Source organism: Notolepis coatsorum (genome assembly GCF_963971535.1).
Source record: "Notolepis coatsorum genome assembly, chromosome: 8".
Lineage (NCBI taxonomy): Eukaryota > Metazoa > Chordata > Actinopteri > Aulopiformes > Paralepididae > Notolepis > Notolepis coatsorum.
Window position 1 is genome coordinate 6,598,540 of NC_140172.1, and position 17,468 is coordinate 6,616,007.

The 17,468-nt window shown below is 41.2% G+C and overlaps 1 protein-coding gene across 1 annotated transcript in view; it reads left to right on the forward strand.

Moving 5' to 3' along the window:
• Positions 1-5,285: 5,285 nt before the first annotated feature.
• The window catches only part of LOC311232910 (GTPase IMAP family member 4-like), a gene marked incomplete at both ends in the record, with an annotated part of 59,424 nt that continues 47,241 nt past the window's right edge, over positions 5,286-17,468 (forward strand). The window contains one exon of the mRNA XM_084319744.1: positions 5,286-5,346. Coding sequence (XP_084175870.1) covers positions 5,286-5,346 — 61 coding nt within the window. The remainder of the gene's footprint in view (positions 5,347-17,468) is intronic.

Genomic DNA, 17,468 nt, shown 5'->3' on the forward strand with positions numbered 1-17,468 from the left:
CAGCATGTGAAGAGCTTCAGACAATCAAGACTTAAAAGCACCAATATATTCCAGTATATTCCAGGTTTCAAACCCTAGAATTGTGTAGAAATCTGCTAAAAAACTCAACATACTTAACCCCTTAAGCCTGAGCAGTCCGCTACCGGTACGAGATTGATATAAATGGATGAATACAAAGCGTATTCATTAATGTTGCGTTTCTTTTTCAAATTTAGCCAAGAGTAAAGACCCTAACCCTGTCAGAACAGAGATCAAAGTGTCAGGGTCTCGGCTTCTGTAATGGGAGAGAAAGATGACAGAGTGAAGGATGAGGTTCTCGATTCAATATTTGGAATGGGTGGGGGTTGGTACTTTTGTTTACCAATTATTTTAAGTGTTATATGAGTATAGAAATATCTTCGTATTGAGATGTAAACCGGCGTATATAGACGCGAGGACATGGGGCAACCTAACTTGAGTGTAGTCTTTCCTATTGTTAGGTTTTAGTGAGTTTTTCCTTACCTTCGCGTGGGGTATGTCTGGGAGTGCTTGCATTCTTTCATTTATTTGCATTCATCTAAAAATGTTTGCACCTTATGGTGTTCTTGTTCTGTTCTTGACTTATTGTTATGTTTTCTTCTTGACTTGTTTAAAGAAGATCTGTACGGCCCATGGGGACATTAACGTGTGTTGTCGGGCCCTATAAATAAATTTGATTTGATTTGATTTGATTTCGAATTTAATAAAACTACACTTGCCAGCCCCTGTCAATCATCTGACTTATTTTTCTTTGTGTGGCCAGCTGGGGGTATTGTGGGTGTGGCTCTGACGTCAGCGTGTATTTCAGCTTGACCGGATGGCGGCTGGAACAAACACTTCCTAGTTGTGTGTGGACGGTGACAGCAGCAAACATTTCCCCGCACCTGTTACGGGGCGAGAGAGAGTCCTGGTGAGTAACTTAACTATATTATAGAGCGGAGTGCATTATCATGTCGCTAGGTTGGTGTGCACTGTTTAGGTATTTATACTGTGTATGGTCTCCCTTAGGGAACGACAGACAGTGAACGGTGAAGAGGCGAGGCGTTGTGCTTACGCCTGGCGATACAAAGGTATCGCTCACTTTTATGAGTTGCACACATGCATATTACACACACAGGCTGTGTGGGATAAATACTAATATAGACGACCTGTCCTGATTTCCCTCAGGCTGGGGAAATAGATGTACCGTTGTGGTCCGGCTGTGTGTGTGCGGCGCCGGGTGTCTCACTCATTCGGTTAAACTGTGAGTCTAGCTCTCTCTCTCTCTCGTTCGTTTGCAGTACCGGTGTGTTATTAACTTATTAAATGTTTGTCTTGTAGTGTGCAACAGCCAGTATTTAATATACTAAGGTTCTTGAACTACTGTCATGCTTCAATGTTCATTGTTGTGATATGAGATGTTAATATATTCATTGTGTAATTTCTGTGTCATGACAGGTGGTGGTCCGTGTCAATAGGTGGTCACTGTTTGAGCTACTTCAGGTTAGGGTGTATGTGAATTCAGTCTGTCTCTCTGTACGTATTTATACATGGTGATAGTTTTGTATGAAATTCAACTTACTCTTTCTTTTAACATAGCATTCAATAAAGATAATTATATTACATATAATTGCTGTGTCTGTCGGTTATATGCCCTAAGCCTCCTGGTTACATTTGTTTGTTATTTCGGGATCATATCTCACGGGTCCAACAAACCTGAATGTTATTGCCATAAAATATAACGTAGTTAATTGCTTTACCTTTCTTTTTCTTTTATCCACTTTTTCTCCTGTTTTTCTCCCATCCCAATTTAGTCGTGCCAATTCCCCCCTCCCCTGTCTTGATCATTGCTCGCATGTGCCCCCCACTGGTCGGTCGTAGGGACGGTTGAAGAATCTATCGCATGTCCCCTCCGATACATGCGGAGTCAGCCAGCCACTTCTTTTCACCTGCCAGCGCGGACTCTCATTGGCGAGGTGTAACGTGTGGGAGGCTCACACTACCCTCGACATCTCCTGTCCTTGCTGTGCAGGCGCCCTGACCGACCTGTAGGAGTTGCTGTGTACAACGACCAGATTACCACCCATCGACTCCCCTCCCGCTGACTGCCAATTGAGTCAGTATGACGGCCGGCCCAAGTCGGAGGCAACGCTGACAGCCGGATTCGATACCGGTGTCTCACGCGTTGGTGACGAGTGCTTAGACCGCTGCGCCACCCAGCCGCCATTGCTTTACCTTTCTGTGAATGTCTAGCAAATCTGTTGTGTTGCAATCTGATGAAAAATGGCGGAGATATTTACATTATAAAAAAGTAACTACTTACAGTAGATTTCATTCACGGTTTTTGCTGCCCTGTCAGGGGTGCCTGGTGGTACTAAATCCAGATTGAACTCTGCCATTGGAAAGAGGAGATTTCTCCCGATCTGTAAATGTGTGACTTGGCCATAATAAGGTAATTTATAGGCCTGATATTCTATATTCATACTTTAAATGGCATGTGTCCGGGTGGCAAAATTCAGTACTGCATCTACAAAAAACCCTGTAAATCATCTGTCCTTTATTCATTTGATTTCTCTCCAGTATGTGTTCTCATGTGTGTCTTCAGATGTCCTTGGTGATTGAACCCTTTCCCACAAACTGAACAGCTAAATGGTTTCTCTCCAGTATGTGTTCTCATGTGTGTCTTCAGATGGGTTTGCCAACTGAACCCTTTCCCACAAACTGAACAACTAAATGGTTTCACTCCGGTATGATTTTTTATGTGTATCTTCAGATCTTTCTTCTTGCTGAACCCAGGCCTGTTAGACCAGGGGTTCCCAAACTTTTCAGGCCAGGACCCAGAAAATAAGGCGTCAGAGAGCCGCGGCCCAATGCACATCGTCAGGCTTTTTTTATTTTTATTTTTTGCCAGGCGACCGATTTTTTAAGCCAAATGTCACTTCAATCCTATTAAGTTAGTTCAAGTTAGTTATTCATTTATATGTGCTATTTATGAGAGGGCTAACTTGTTGCAAAATAATAATGATAATAATAATAGTCTCATTAAAATACTATTGTTGCTTCGGTTGTTTTCAGCGTTTTATGTGCATAATCTGTTATTTAGTTTGAAATGTTCGTTGAAATAAGTAGATTTTTCGTTTTTGTTTATTTATTAAGTTAATATAAAACCATATAGTCACATTTTAGAATACAATAGAATAGAATTTTAGAATACAACTAGAAACACTGTCCTGGCCTGCTTCTAAGTTCAGTGGCCTGAAAAAAAAAAAAAAAAAAAAAAATTTTTAATCATCTCACGGCCCACCCATGGCTGCTCGCGGCCCACATTTGGGTCGCGACCCCGACTTTGGGAACCACTGTGTTAGACAACGTTTGTATTTTCTGTGTCTTTTATTATATAAGGCTATAAAATAACAAGTGTACATGTACACCTCTAATACTGTAAGAGCCATATGAGTGTTTTTAGTTATGGATTATTATGGAATGTTATGATTTATCTGTGTAGCCAAAAAGGGAATACTTGCCCAGTGTTGGCCTATTCTGGGAAAAATGGATTGGCCTCAGTTGTATTGTGGGCTGTGGTTCACCTGACTTGCCTGAACGGCACGGTCTAGGCAGACCAGTCACTGTGCAGCTGAGGGCATAAATTAGTGATGGTAATCACCTGGGTGTGTAGAACAAGAAAGGCACACAGTTTTCTGACCGCTTTGGTCCCAGCTTCAATGTAAATTGTTTTTCTAAATAAATCGGATATCCATTGATATCTGACAACGGAAGAGTAAGTAAGTAAGTAAGTAAGTAAGTAAGTAAGTAAGTAAGTAAGTAAGTAAGTAAGTAAGTAAGTAAGTAAGTAAGTAAGTAAGTAAGTAAGTAAGTAAGTAAGTAAGTAAGTAAGTAAGTAAGTAAAGTTTATTTATATAGCATCTTTCACAGACCAGGGTCACAAAGTGCTTCACATAGTAAAAACATCAATAAAATGCAAAAGATAGCAGCATGGTAAAAAAAAATTAAAAACGTGAAAGATCAGGAAAAGCCAAAACAGATAAAAAGACAAAAGATTTACATAGAGCATAATTCGCCAAACGCCCGTTTAAACAGCACAGTCTTTAGCTGCTTTTTAAAAGTGTTTACAGAGACCACAGATCTAAGGTCCAAGGGCAGAGCATTCCACAACCTGGGGGCCACGGTTTCGAATGCTCTGTCCCCTTTTTTCTTCAATCTAGACAGGGGGACAGCCAGCAAGCCCTGATCAGACGACCTGAGCGATCTGTTCGTGGTGTATGGACGCAGTAGGTCGCAGATGTAGGCAGGTGCCTGACCAAGGAGTGCTCTATAGGTGATGACCAGAACCTTACAGTGAATTCTGAATTTGATGGGGAGCCAGTGAAGGGAAACTAAGATGGGAGTGATGTGGCAATATTTTCTGGACCTAGTCAGCAGCCTAGCGGCTGTGTTTTGGACCATTTGTAGCCGGCCCAAAGTGGATGCATCGAGGCAAATGAAAAGGGAGTTACAATAGTCCAGGCGGGATGAAACAAAAGCATGAATAATAATTTCCAGCTCTACCTGGGACACAACAGATCGGAGTTTGGCAATATTTCGTAGATGGAAAAAACAGGTACGTGTCAGAGATCTAATGTGGTGATCAAAGCGCATCTGCTGGTCAATGATCACACCAAGGTTTCTGAGCTTGGGCCTCAGATTTGTTGAGAGGGTCCCCATGCATGTGGCAACTTCTGAGGTGACTTTTTCTGAGCCTATAATAAGAACCTCAGTTTTTTCTGCGTTTAACTGAAGGAAGTTGTTTGCCATCCAATCCTTGACAGCAGTCAGGCAGTCAAAGAGGGCAGATAATTTGTCAGTTTTTTCAGGCTTGAAAGAGACATATAATTGGATATCGTCAGCGTAGAAATGATAAGAGACCTATTTGAATTGACTAATGATTACTCCCAGGGGGAGCATGTAAAGTGCAAACAGAGTAGGAGCCAGCACAGAACCCTGGGGCATGCCACAGGACAATGGAGCAGTTTCGGATGTGAAAGTGCCAGTAGACACAGAAAAACTCCTATCTTGCAGATAGGAGGAGAACCAGTCCAGCGCACTCCCAGTGATGCCAGCCCACTGCCTCAGCCTTTCGATCAAAATGCAGTGGTCGACTGTATCAAAAGCTGCAGTTAAGTCCAATAGCACCAGCACAGAACATTTTCCCTCGTCAGATGATCTCATGATGTCATTTGAGACTCTGAGGAGGGCTGAGAAAGTGTGGAGACTATTATTGTATAGAAAGCATGTACGGAATACTTCCCGACTGCCACCAGAAGCGGACCCAGGCAGAGGCCGCTACAATAAGTCAGAAAACTCGCTGAAGAAAACTATTTGTTTGGTGAAGAAAGAAGGTTGGAAAACGCTGTGATTGCAAAAAGGAATCGATAAACAACGGCGTTGGAAAGGAAGGAATCGATCAAAGTTTGTGTCTAGGCTCGGGACAGATTTATGAATGAACTACGTTGCGCACATACACGGCGCTGTGGGATGTAATTATACGGTAGTCTACGATGAAATTCGTTTCCCTAAACTCCGAATGGTATCGGATTTGGATGTTATTCTTTGAAGTTGTGTTACAAATTGGCGAATAAACATAAACTAAGATGTCGGATTCTGAAATGAATAACATGAATATGGCGGACGCGGAAAATGAATTGAAGCAATTAAAAGCAACACGTAAAGGGAAGCTTGCAGCTTGCACCCGAAAATGTAATGAGATCAAACAAATTCTGCTATTAAAAGATAAAGAAGGAGTAAAATCGCACCTGGCATTATTCAATAATGCACTCAGTGATTTTAAGATCACAAATGAGTCTGTACAATTGTATTTAATGGATGATGGTGAAAATGATAAAACACAATGGTATGAACCGAAAATGGATGTATTTAATTCATTTCTTACTGAAAGTGATGCTTGGTTGATGGAGGAGAATCTGAACCCTAGCTCCAGGCTAAACTGCGTCTGTGGTCCAAGGACGAGTTGAGACTCAAGATAAACTGGAAAAGGACCGTCGGCTACAATAAGACCAGAGGATAGCGCTTCAGGTGTGGGGGCCAGGGCCCCATCAAGATTATCATCAAGATCAAGTGGAAGTAGCTCTTCCAGGTTATCTGCCTCCCGTATCAGAGCTGAAGCTGAGCGAGCCGGGCTACAGCAGGGTATCTGCCGGTTGGAGTAACTGGATTGGATGAAACAAAGGGGTGACAAACATAAATATCTCTCTGTCTCTCTTCCTCTCTCATGTCAGAAGTCACCTCACTGGCAGACTGCCGTCCCTCTCTCTCTCTGTCTCTCTCTCATGTCAGAAGTCACCTCATTGGCATATATTATATTTGCATATCGTATATGTCACAAATGTAACAGTACTATATATACCTGTATGTCATGTATGTCCCTATGTCATAAATGTCATGATATCACGTACAGTATGTTCAGTTGTGTATGTCATAAATGTCACTATGAATTGAAAATGGGGGACCCTGATGTTTCTCTGGTCTGCATCCCCTTAACAATAGACCTATCGCTAAGCCACGCCCCCTTTGAAAAGTCGGACAAACAAAGTCGACCGTGAATGACTGTTGACGATGGCAGCAGGTAGCCCCTTTCCTGACTGTGATGCAAGCCTTGCTTCACAGTCACGAAAGGGGCTAGGCCGCGGGGGGAGCTTAAGTTCAACTGTCAGATTTACCACAGCAGGTAATAGACCCGTTTTTTAAAGATAACACAAATATTTCATCTAGAAGCAGACAGAGAGGGTTACAATATGCAGTGGAAAAGTACGTTCATGAGATACACATTTACCTTAGACCTCCATGCAAGCATTAGCTATATATAACGTTAGCTAGCTACTCTCAAGCATTACTTACAGTTGACTTGATTGAAAATTACAAGAACTATGACAATAATCCATGATTACTACTATTGCTGATACATTTTAGTTTAGGCTAGTGGTCCAATGCAGTATACGAGCTCTCTCACTCACCCGGTATACTGAGTGGGTGGGGCAGGGCTAAAGTCAGGCAGACATTGGATTTGCATATGTCAAAGCCACTGTGTAGGCCAGTAGCTAGACCCGACAGCTGTGTCATTTATTGCATTTCGCTGTATTTCTATCACCAGCTGCTGCGGTCTACAGCGAAATGCAATTCATGCCACGAAACTGCCTAAAATATATTATATACAATATATAATTTTCTATATAATTGTATCAACAGATAGTAGGTAGTGCACACATGCACTGCATGGCACAATATAGGGCGAATGTCTCTAGCCGAGAGGGGCTGTCAGTTTATCACGTTAATTAGATTAATTACACAGCAAATTATCGCGTTATGAAAATTAACTCAAAATTAATTACCAAAAAAAAAAAAATTATATCATTCATTCCATAAGAACGTAGAATACACATTTACAGACTTTTTTTTTTTATATGGTCCATTTGCATGTTCTTGGTATCTGATTCTAGGGACATCTATGGATCTCAGGGAATGTATTTCCAGTGTCAGAAATACTGTCTGTATCGCTCGGTACCGGGCGGAAAGGGCTCGTCTCAATTATATATGATAAAATATTTTGGATGAACCCAACTTGCTTAGACTCCCTAAAAGCCAAATGGGACAAAGATCTGGGAATTATCATTACAGATGAACAATGGGATCATATATTATACCTTGTACACACCTCCTCTATATGTGCAAGACACAGTTTGCTGCAGTGTAGGATCCTGCATAGGGTTCATTACACCAATGCGAGGTTAGCAAAGATATACCCGGATAGAACGGATGCGTGTAATAGATGTAAACAATCTCCAGCCGATTATATGCACATGTTTTGGACGTGCCCCAAACTCACAGAGTTTTGGACTGCAATATTTGATACACTGAGTAGGGTCCTGGGTGTGACGTTAGACCCTGATCCACTCACTGCCTTTTTCGGTATCCCGAATACCCCTTCGATCGCATCTAGGGCTGCAAAACGAGTTGTGGCGTTCACTACCCTTCTCGCTAGGAGACTTATTCTCTTTAAGTGGATACACCCTTCCCCACCCACTCACAACAGATGGATACATGAGATACTACATTGCATTAAGCTTGAGCGAATCAGAATTGCCCTAAAGGGCTCCCTTGAAACATTCCATGTGACCTGGCAACCATTTCTGCAACACATCGACACCCTGACTATCAATTAAGAGACTTAGAAAGGATAGAGCTTATAGGCGGTTAGGTGGCCGAGCGGAGATTGCGTTCGTCACCAGCCCCGGAGCTGAGCTGGATTTGCCTGTTCGAATCCAGCTCACAGCTCCGGGGTTGTCACCAGCTTGGCTGGCCGTCTGCACTGATACAATTGGCTGTATCAGAGGGTGGGAGAAGCTGGCGGGGTGGGTCCGGGTCGTTGTAAACAGCGACTCCTACAGTTCGGTCGGGGCGCCTGCTAAGCGCGGATTGGACGTGAGGGGGATAGTGTGGTCCTCCCACACGCTACGCCCTCTCAATGAGAATCCGCGCTGCCAGGTGAAAAGAAGCGGTGATTGGCTGGACGTGTGTCGGAGGAAGCACGTGGTAGCCTCCACTCTCCCAGATGATCTGACTGTGGGGGGTAAGTGCGCAGCGACCAGGAAGGGACTGGGAATTGGCATACGACTAACATTGGGATGGGAGAAAATCGGAGGAAAATGGAGGGAAAAAAAAAAAAAAAAAAAAAAAAAAAAAAAGGATAGAGCTTTACACCTCTAAATGCACTTCCATATCTTTTATTATTATTTTATTCCTATTTTCTAATCCCCCCCCCCCCCCTTCCCTGTCCTGGTATGTATGGGTGTGAATGAGACCCCCGGGGGCTGGGTGGGTAACTGGGGGAGGGAGAGGGGAACGAGGGACACAGCTGCAGAAGATCAAACTACTCAAGAATTACCACAATACTATAAGCAGGGGTGGGGGAAAGAATGAAATAATCTCATTGATGACTTTCTTCCACAGCCACATCCGTGCTAGAGAGGTTTTTTTTGTGTTTTTAGTTCTTTCTTTACCTCTTTTTATCTAAATATTTGTGTACAATGCAGATGGGTCTGATTGATATTGTTGTTGTTTTTTTGTTTTTCTTGCCCAGCAGCATCTATGCTATGTGTTTTTCAACAACCTCGGTGTGGGGGGGATGGGGTGGGAAGGAGGGAGGGGAAGGGGAAATGAGAGGGAAAAAAAGAAAAAAGATGGAAAATGTACTATATTGGCAATTGTAAATGTTCAAAGTTTTTTTCCTGCAATAAAGAAAAAAAAAAAAAAAAACTATGTCTGTTACTAGGCTTGAGTAAATTGTAATGAACCAAATGAGAATATCAATTAATTTTTTTTTTTTATCGTTGACTGTGAATTACACCATGCTCAAATTGACCAGACCTGAAAAATCTAAGCAAATTAATAGATGGAAGATGATTAAACAGAAGGTTTTGTAGATACAGTACTGAATTCTGCCATCCGGACACATGCAATTTGAAATATGATTATAGAATATAGAATATCAGGCATACAATGGTTATAATAATAATAATAACTTTATTTGTATAGCACTTTTCATACAGAGGTTGCAGTTCAAAGTGCTTCACAACAGTAAAAAATACAGGCATAAGCGAGCATAAAAAGATAGACAGGTAGAATCACAGTGTTTCACATTAGGATCTAGCATCCCAATAGGCTCTCCGCTTACAGTTTTCAGTAACACAAATAGTAAAAATAGTTTAAAATGATTCAGTTTAAAAATAGTAAAAAAATTATAAAATAGAACGGACATAAAAAATACAGGCATGAGCGAGCATAGCAAGATATGGCAAATCACAGTGTTTCACATTAGGATCTAGCATCCTAATAGGCTCTCTATTCAGTAATACTCCTGTAATTCCCAACATACTTCACAGTACATATTGCTGTAACTTTAGTGATATTAGATCACATGGACACGAACCCACACTGTAACTTTAGTGATACTAGATCACAGGGACTCGAAGCCACACTGTAACTTTAGTGATACTAGATCACAGGGACTTGAACCCACACTGTAACTTTAGTGATACTAGATCACAGGGACTCGAACCCACTGTAACTTTAGTGATACTAGATCACAGGGACTCGAACCCACACTGTAACTTTAGTGATACTAGATCACAGGGACTCGAACCCACACTGTAACTTTAGTGATATTAGATCACAGGGACTCGAACCCATACTAAATAGTGGGACCTATTGCATGAACAAATAATCACAGTGTTTCACATTTGGATCTAGCAAATAATAAAAATAGTTTAAAATGATTCAGTTTAAAAATAGTCATCAGTAAGAAGTAAAAAGTGCAATAACCGACACATGAATTTGATAGGCAGTGTATAAGAGTAGGCAGGGTAAGAATAGTGCAGGTAAATACAAGTTGTGTCAGGATATCCCTGATGTTTCCTCTTGCCACTAGGTGGTAGCAGATATCTATCAGTGAAATGCCTGAGCAAAGAGATAGGTTTTAAGCTGTCTTTTAAAGATGTCTAGCGAGTTGGCTTCCCTGATGTTTTGGGGTAGTTTGTTCCATAGTTTTGGGGCATAGTTGATAAAGGCTGCATTACCGATCCTCTTTTGACTGCTTCTGGGAGCCTCTAGTAGTCCAGCAGCTGATGATCGCAGTGTTCTTGCTGGTGTGTAATTTATTAGAGTGTTGGCGATGTAGCTAGGTCCCTGTCCATTTAGAGCTTTGTATGTAAGTAGAAGGACCTTAAAGTCAATTCTAAATGTTACAGGAAGCCAGTGTAAAGCGGCTAAGACTGGACTAATGTGCTCTCTCCTTTTGGTTCTAGTTAGCAGTCGGGCTGCAGAGTTTTGGATTAGCTGAAGCCTCTCTGTGGTTTTCTTGCACCTGTGAAAAGTGCATTACAGTAGTCTAACCGGCTAGATATGAATGCATGAATTAGCTTCTCAGCATCGTTCTGATTAATAAATGGTCGTACTTTTGCTATATTTCTGAGATGGAAGAACGATGTTTACGTCACTTTGCTAATATGAGAATTGAAGTTCAGTTCTGAATCTATGATAACCCCAAGACTAGTGACCTCAGATTTGATCCAAGGGGTTAGTCCCCCCAGGTTCTTTATTAATGTTTCTTTTTTAGTTTTGGAGCCGATAATTAGAATTTCAGTTTTGTTCTTGTTTAGTTTCAGGAAGTTCTTACTCATCCATTTATTTATTGCCAGTAAGCAGTCTGTAATGGAGCTAATCGCTGTATCATTTGGTTCAGCAGATATGTACAGTTGTGTATCATCCGCATAGCTATGGAAATCTACATTATGTTCTCTGATGATATCACCCAGCGGTAACATGTAAAGGGAGAAGAGTAAAGGACCTAAGCAACTCCCTTGTGCAACTCCATAGTTGTTGTCGTATATATCAGACATGTGATCTCCTAGTTTAACATAGAATTTCCTCCCTCTGATGTATGTTTTAAACCAGCCCAGCACATGTTTTTTTTTTTTTTTTTTTTTGTCTTTTTCCCCCTCCATTTTCCTCCGATTTTCTCCCATCCCAATGTTAGTCGTATGCCAATTCCCAGTCCCTTCCTGGTCGCTGCGCACTTACCCCCCACAGTCAGATCATCTGGGAGAGTGGAGGCTACCACGTGCTTCCTCCGACACACGTCCAGCCAATCACCGCTTCTTTTCACCTGGCAGCGCGGATTCTCATTGAGAGGGCGTAGCGTGTGGGAGGACCACACTATCCCCCTCACGTCCAATCCGCGCTTAGCAGGCGCCCCGACCGAACTGTAGGAGTCGCTGTTTACAACGACCCGGACCCACCCCGCCAGCTTCTCCCACCCTCTGATACAGCCAATTGTATCAGTGCAGACGGCCAGCCAAGCTGGTGACAACCCCGGAGCTGTGAGCTGGATTCGAACAGGCAAATCCAGCTCAGCTCCGGGGCTGGTGACGAATGCAATCTCCGCTTGGCCACCTAACCGCCAGCCCAGTTCTGAGAAACCGACATGGTTTTCAAGACGATCGATTAGAATATCGTCATCGATTGTATCAAATGCTGCACTGAGATCTAACAGGATAAGGATGGAGATCTTATTCTCGTCAGAGTTTAGTCTGAGGTCACTGATTATTTTGGTGAGGGCAGTTTCAGTGCTATGATATTTTCTGAATCGTGACTGAAATTCTTCTAAGATGTTGTTTTCTTCAAGAAAGGAATTTATTTGAACTGAAACTATCTTTTCAAGTACTTTACTAATGAATGGTAGGTTGGATATTGGACGATAATTTTGCCATTTCATTACTATCCAAGTTAGGTTTTTTTAGTAATGGCTTTACAACTGCTGTTTTAAAGGCATCCGGGAAAATACCAGTCCTAAGGGAAGTGTTTATGATATCTAGCACAGGGCTTGAAACACTATTAAATGCCCGTTTGAAGAAAGCTGCAGGTATAGGGTCAATGTCTGAGGTGGAGGAGTTACATTCTGAGACAGTTTTGCAGAGTACATCTAATGTGATGCATGTGAAACTTCTCATGGTTACATTGCACGGTTTGCCGCAATCAGCTTTATTTCCATCATGAGTAATGCTGGCCCTGATCAAGGTTATTTTGTTGTTAAAGAATAGTGCAAGTTCTTCACACTTAAACGTTGATGACTGAGGAGGTGTAGGGGCAGTGTTGAGTAGTACATTAAAAGTGGAAAAGAGGATTCTGGAGTTTCCAGCATTTTCTGTAATGATTTTAGAGAAGTAATCTTTCCTTGCTAAGCGGATGGTTTTATTATAAGCAGTTAAAGCATCTTTGTATATATCACAGCATATGGTGGTTTTTGTTTTTCTCCATTTTCGCTCCGCTGCACGACATTTCCTTTTTTCTTCGTTGACCATATTATAGTTTAACCAGGGCGAGGCTCTAGTTTTTTTCTTTTTCGTTTTTAATGGGGCGACAGAATTTAATATAGATGACATTGCATCATTGAGATGTTCTACCATTTCATTTAGAGAGCTGTCATGATTGTGTGGTTCATGTAGTCTGATAAGATCAATGAACTTTGATTCAGCTTTGTCGTTTAGGAGCCTCTTTTTAACTATGATTTTTTTCTTTTTTTCTTTTAGTAAGGGTTATTTGAGTATCAAAAAATATACAGTGATGGTCGGAGAGAGGTAATTCAGTTATTGAGCTATTTGTTATGCTTAGCCCAGTTGTTGTTATAACTAAGTCTAGTGTATTCCCAAGCCGGTGAGTTGCATTTGTTATATGCTGTATTAGGTCAAAGCTATCCAGTAGATTTTTTAGTTCTATAGTTTTGGAGTCTGTTTTCTTATTAAAATGGATGTTCAAGTCTCCATTTAGGATCACCTTATCATATCCGGTAACACATAGTGAGATCAGTTCAGAGAGCTCCTGTATAAATATTGGTGAGTGTCTAGGCGGGCGGTATATTGTGACAATAATAGTTGAATCTGTTTTTAGTTCAATGGCAAGATATTCTGTGATTCTAAACAAGAGTTTTGAGGAGAAGATTGCTACAACTCCGCCGCCCCTTTTATTTTTTCTGGGTATTTGAAAAAAGTTATAGTCTGGTGGACAAGCTTCTATCATTATTGATGTAGCTGTGTCATTATTTAGCCATGTCTCTACTAGGCAGATGCAATCTAAGTTATTTTCTTTAATCAGATCATTTACTAAGAATGTTTTATTATTCAGTGATCTGACATTTAGGAAAGCTAATTTTATTTGTTGGACTTCTTTAGAGGAGGTCTGCTTTGGCTTGACCGTGATGGCCCTGAGGTTAATAGCAGGTAAACGCATTGATGGCGTATATTTTTCACCATGCCATTGGCTGGTTATGATTACTTGTATGTTTTGAGAGATGGCATGGCAATTGTGCTATACTGCACCGTACTGACTGCACTGTGCTTTCGGGGACATTTGATCAGACGAGATGGCCTTGTGTGATATGGGGGGGGGGGGGGGGGGGGACGCCTTGTGCTGCTGCACTTCGTGGTGAGATTGTGTCCTTCATGACTATCTCTCGTGCTGGTATGAGCTTAATATTCTTGGAGGCCATCAAGGCATGACGCATGTTTGCTGCTAGGAGCTTTGAACCTAAGCGATTTGGGAAGAAGCCATTTCTTTGAAAACTTTCTGGGTTATTCCAGAAAACATTGAAGTTGTCAATGAATTTCAGGCCGTGTACAAGACATGCAGCCCCTAACCATGAATTAAAATTTAGGAGTCGACTGAATGCTTCTTGTCCTCTACGAAAGCATGCAATTGGTCCACTGATGGACACATCAGTGTCTATGTACGCAGACTGATGTTTGTCTAGTGTGTTCATTAAACATGTGAAATCGTCTTTCAAAGTCTCTGTGCCAGTCTTCTTTCGCAGGATGTCAAACGATCCAGAGTGAATGACAATTTTTGTTATTCCCGGTCTGATTAGTGTTGGAAGTATTTCGGCCAGCTCTTTCACAGATGTATTGTCTAGACAGATATTTTCTGTGTTTGCCATCTCCACATACCTTGTTGTGGAATCTCCAATCAGTATGCAGTCTATTTTCTGTGTGAGGTTAGCATTTTTCTTTCCAACAGTTTTGGGGCGTTTGTTTTTGGGCTAGGCCTAGTCTGCCGGTTCTTTCCACAGTCCTGTGGCCTTGGTGAAGCCTCGTTAGCCTTCTCAATAGCCGGCATGTTAACGCTGGTCCCGTACCTTCGGCGTTGGCTACCGCGACGTTCTCCTCGGCGCATTAGATTAATTAATTACAAATCCTGTAATTAATTAGATAAATTTTTTTAATCGCCTGACAGCACTAATCTATATATGTAGAGACCTCTCATCATTGTAAATACATCACATATAAATATAGCACTGCCTTCATGGCACAATCTTGATGTAACTAAGACATTCTCTGAAAATAAAAAAATTATTTCATGCATGGATTACTAGATTTCAACAACAATACAATACGTTCTCTTGGGCCTTTCCTGGTTGTTAACCAAGGTGAAAATAGTGGAGCTAAAGCCTGGTCTGGTTCAACAAAGAAATAAATGATGAAATAACAACAGACTGGCTGCTGGTGGTGCAGGGTTGATTGAGTAGGACACCATGACTCAACAAGGCCTTCTGATAGCAGGTGGTCCGGTTAAATGTGTGCTTCTCAGTGTTTTAGCCTGTATGAAATTATTATTAAGTGGTCATCATTTGTGAAATAGTTCAGCATTTGCTCAATAATGCTTTGGAACAGGAGATTTCTGAAATATCAAGTCAAGATGATATGTTGACCAGTTTGCTCTGATGTCTGACTGAGGATGAGAAACACTGTTTGCTCGTCATGCAAGACAGTTTATGAGTAATACAGACATTTTGGATTGATTGTAAACTATTTATATACAGTTTCACACTGTAAAAACCAGTTCTTTGCACTGTTGGTAGCTTATTTCACTCTATCTAATTAATTTAATTTCAAACCTTTATTTTAACTAGAAAAAAGTTAAGATTGCCCTCATTCACAGCAATGTCAGGTATAACAATAAATATTTTAAATAAATATATAAATGATGATCTTCATACACGGGAGGAGATATTGTCTCTTTCTGCGTCCTGCCCTGCTCTATCTACGAGCCACCCCAGAGTTTGACTGAGCATTCACACCACCCCAAAAAAAGCGGACTATCCGAGAAAACGAACTCTGGTTCGATAGTCCGGACCAAACAGCTCTGGTGTGAAAGCACCCTGAGTCCTGTTGCAAAGCTTACAGATGTCAAAGAATAGTTGGGAGCGACGCAATCTTTCAAAACTTAAAAATGCATTGCTGCACATATTTGATTCAATAGAAAATAAACAAATAATAAAATACTTGATAATTACCACCAGCCAGAAAATGGCATTTTCTTGACTCTGAGGGAAAGGGGCAGGTGCTCAAGCACTTCTTGGGCCTTATGTGTGTCTGGTTAGAGGCAGCCATGTTGGAAGAGAGACAACTAGTGTTGGAAGAGAGGACTAGAGAGCAAGGCCTCTATTCAAACCATGAGACTGGTGTTTGAAGATGAGTGTCAGTTCTTCTGATGTAATTGGGCCCTAACATTCTTAGATGTAATTTATTTAGAGATCTCCACAGCTCGAGTAATTGGAGTCAAGGAATCTAACATTAGCTTGTGGGCGTCGGCAGCTGAGAGAGTTAAGCCAATGATCTAGCAACAGAGCAAGATGGTTGGTCCTGGGGTAGGTTTAGGTGAAATTGTGTCTTTTAGCATTATTTTTATACATTTGATATGTTTTTGTATTTTTATAATTATATATATAAATAATTATTTTTCCTGTTCTCTTGTCTTGTGACCCCAAATGTTAGTTATTGTCTGTGGATCTGTTCATTATTATTGTATATTTTAATTTATTTTACTCCATCAATTATTCTTTACAAGTCAAGTCAATAGTTTTATTTGTCACGGCATACAAGCATACAGTGAAATGCGGGGGGTCATGCCCGCAGCGATGTGCAATAATAAGTACATTATTTATTATTGTGTTCCGTTATGTCTTGTTGTATGTTATGTGATTATTTTTTATTATTATAGGTTATTCTGATGCAGATCACATTCGTTTTAAAATGTTCCTGAAAATGTGCCTAAAAATACATACCTAATTAAATGGAGGATTGCTCCACTTCTACAAGGTCCATTTGCATGTTCTTGGTATCTAGGGACATCTATTGCGTCTGTTACTAGGCTTGAGTAAATTGTAACGAATCAAAGGAGAATATACATTTTCTTTTTCTTTCTTCTTTTATTTCATATTCGACAGTGAATAACACCATGCTAACATTGACCAGCTGTGAAATATTCTTCTTAAGATCAGGTGTACAAAAAATCTAAGCAAATGAATAAAGGACAGATGATTTACATGGTTTTTTGTAGATGCAGTACTGAATTTTGCCACCCGGACACATGCCATTTTAAGTATGAATATAGAATATCAGGCCTATAAATTACCTTATTATGGCCAAGTCACACATTTACGGATCGGGAGAAATCTCCTCTTTCCAATGGCAGAGTTCAATCTGGATTTAGTACCACCAGGCACCCCTGACAGGGCAGCAAAAACCGTGAATGAAATCTACTGTAAGTAGTTACTTTTTTATAATGTAAATATCTCTGCCATTTTTCATCAGATTGCAACACAACAGATTTGCTAGACATTCACAGAAAGGTAAAGCAATGGCGGCTGGGTGGCGCAGCGGTCTAAGCGCTCGTCACCAACGTGTGAGACATCGGTATCGAATCCGGCTGTCAGCGTTGCCTCTGACTTGGGCCGGCCGTCATACTGACTCAATTGGCAGAGTCAGCGGGAGGGGAGTCGATGGGTGGTAATCTGGTTGTTGTAAACAGTGACTCCTACAGGTCAGTCAGGGTGCCTGCACAGCAAGGAC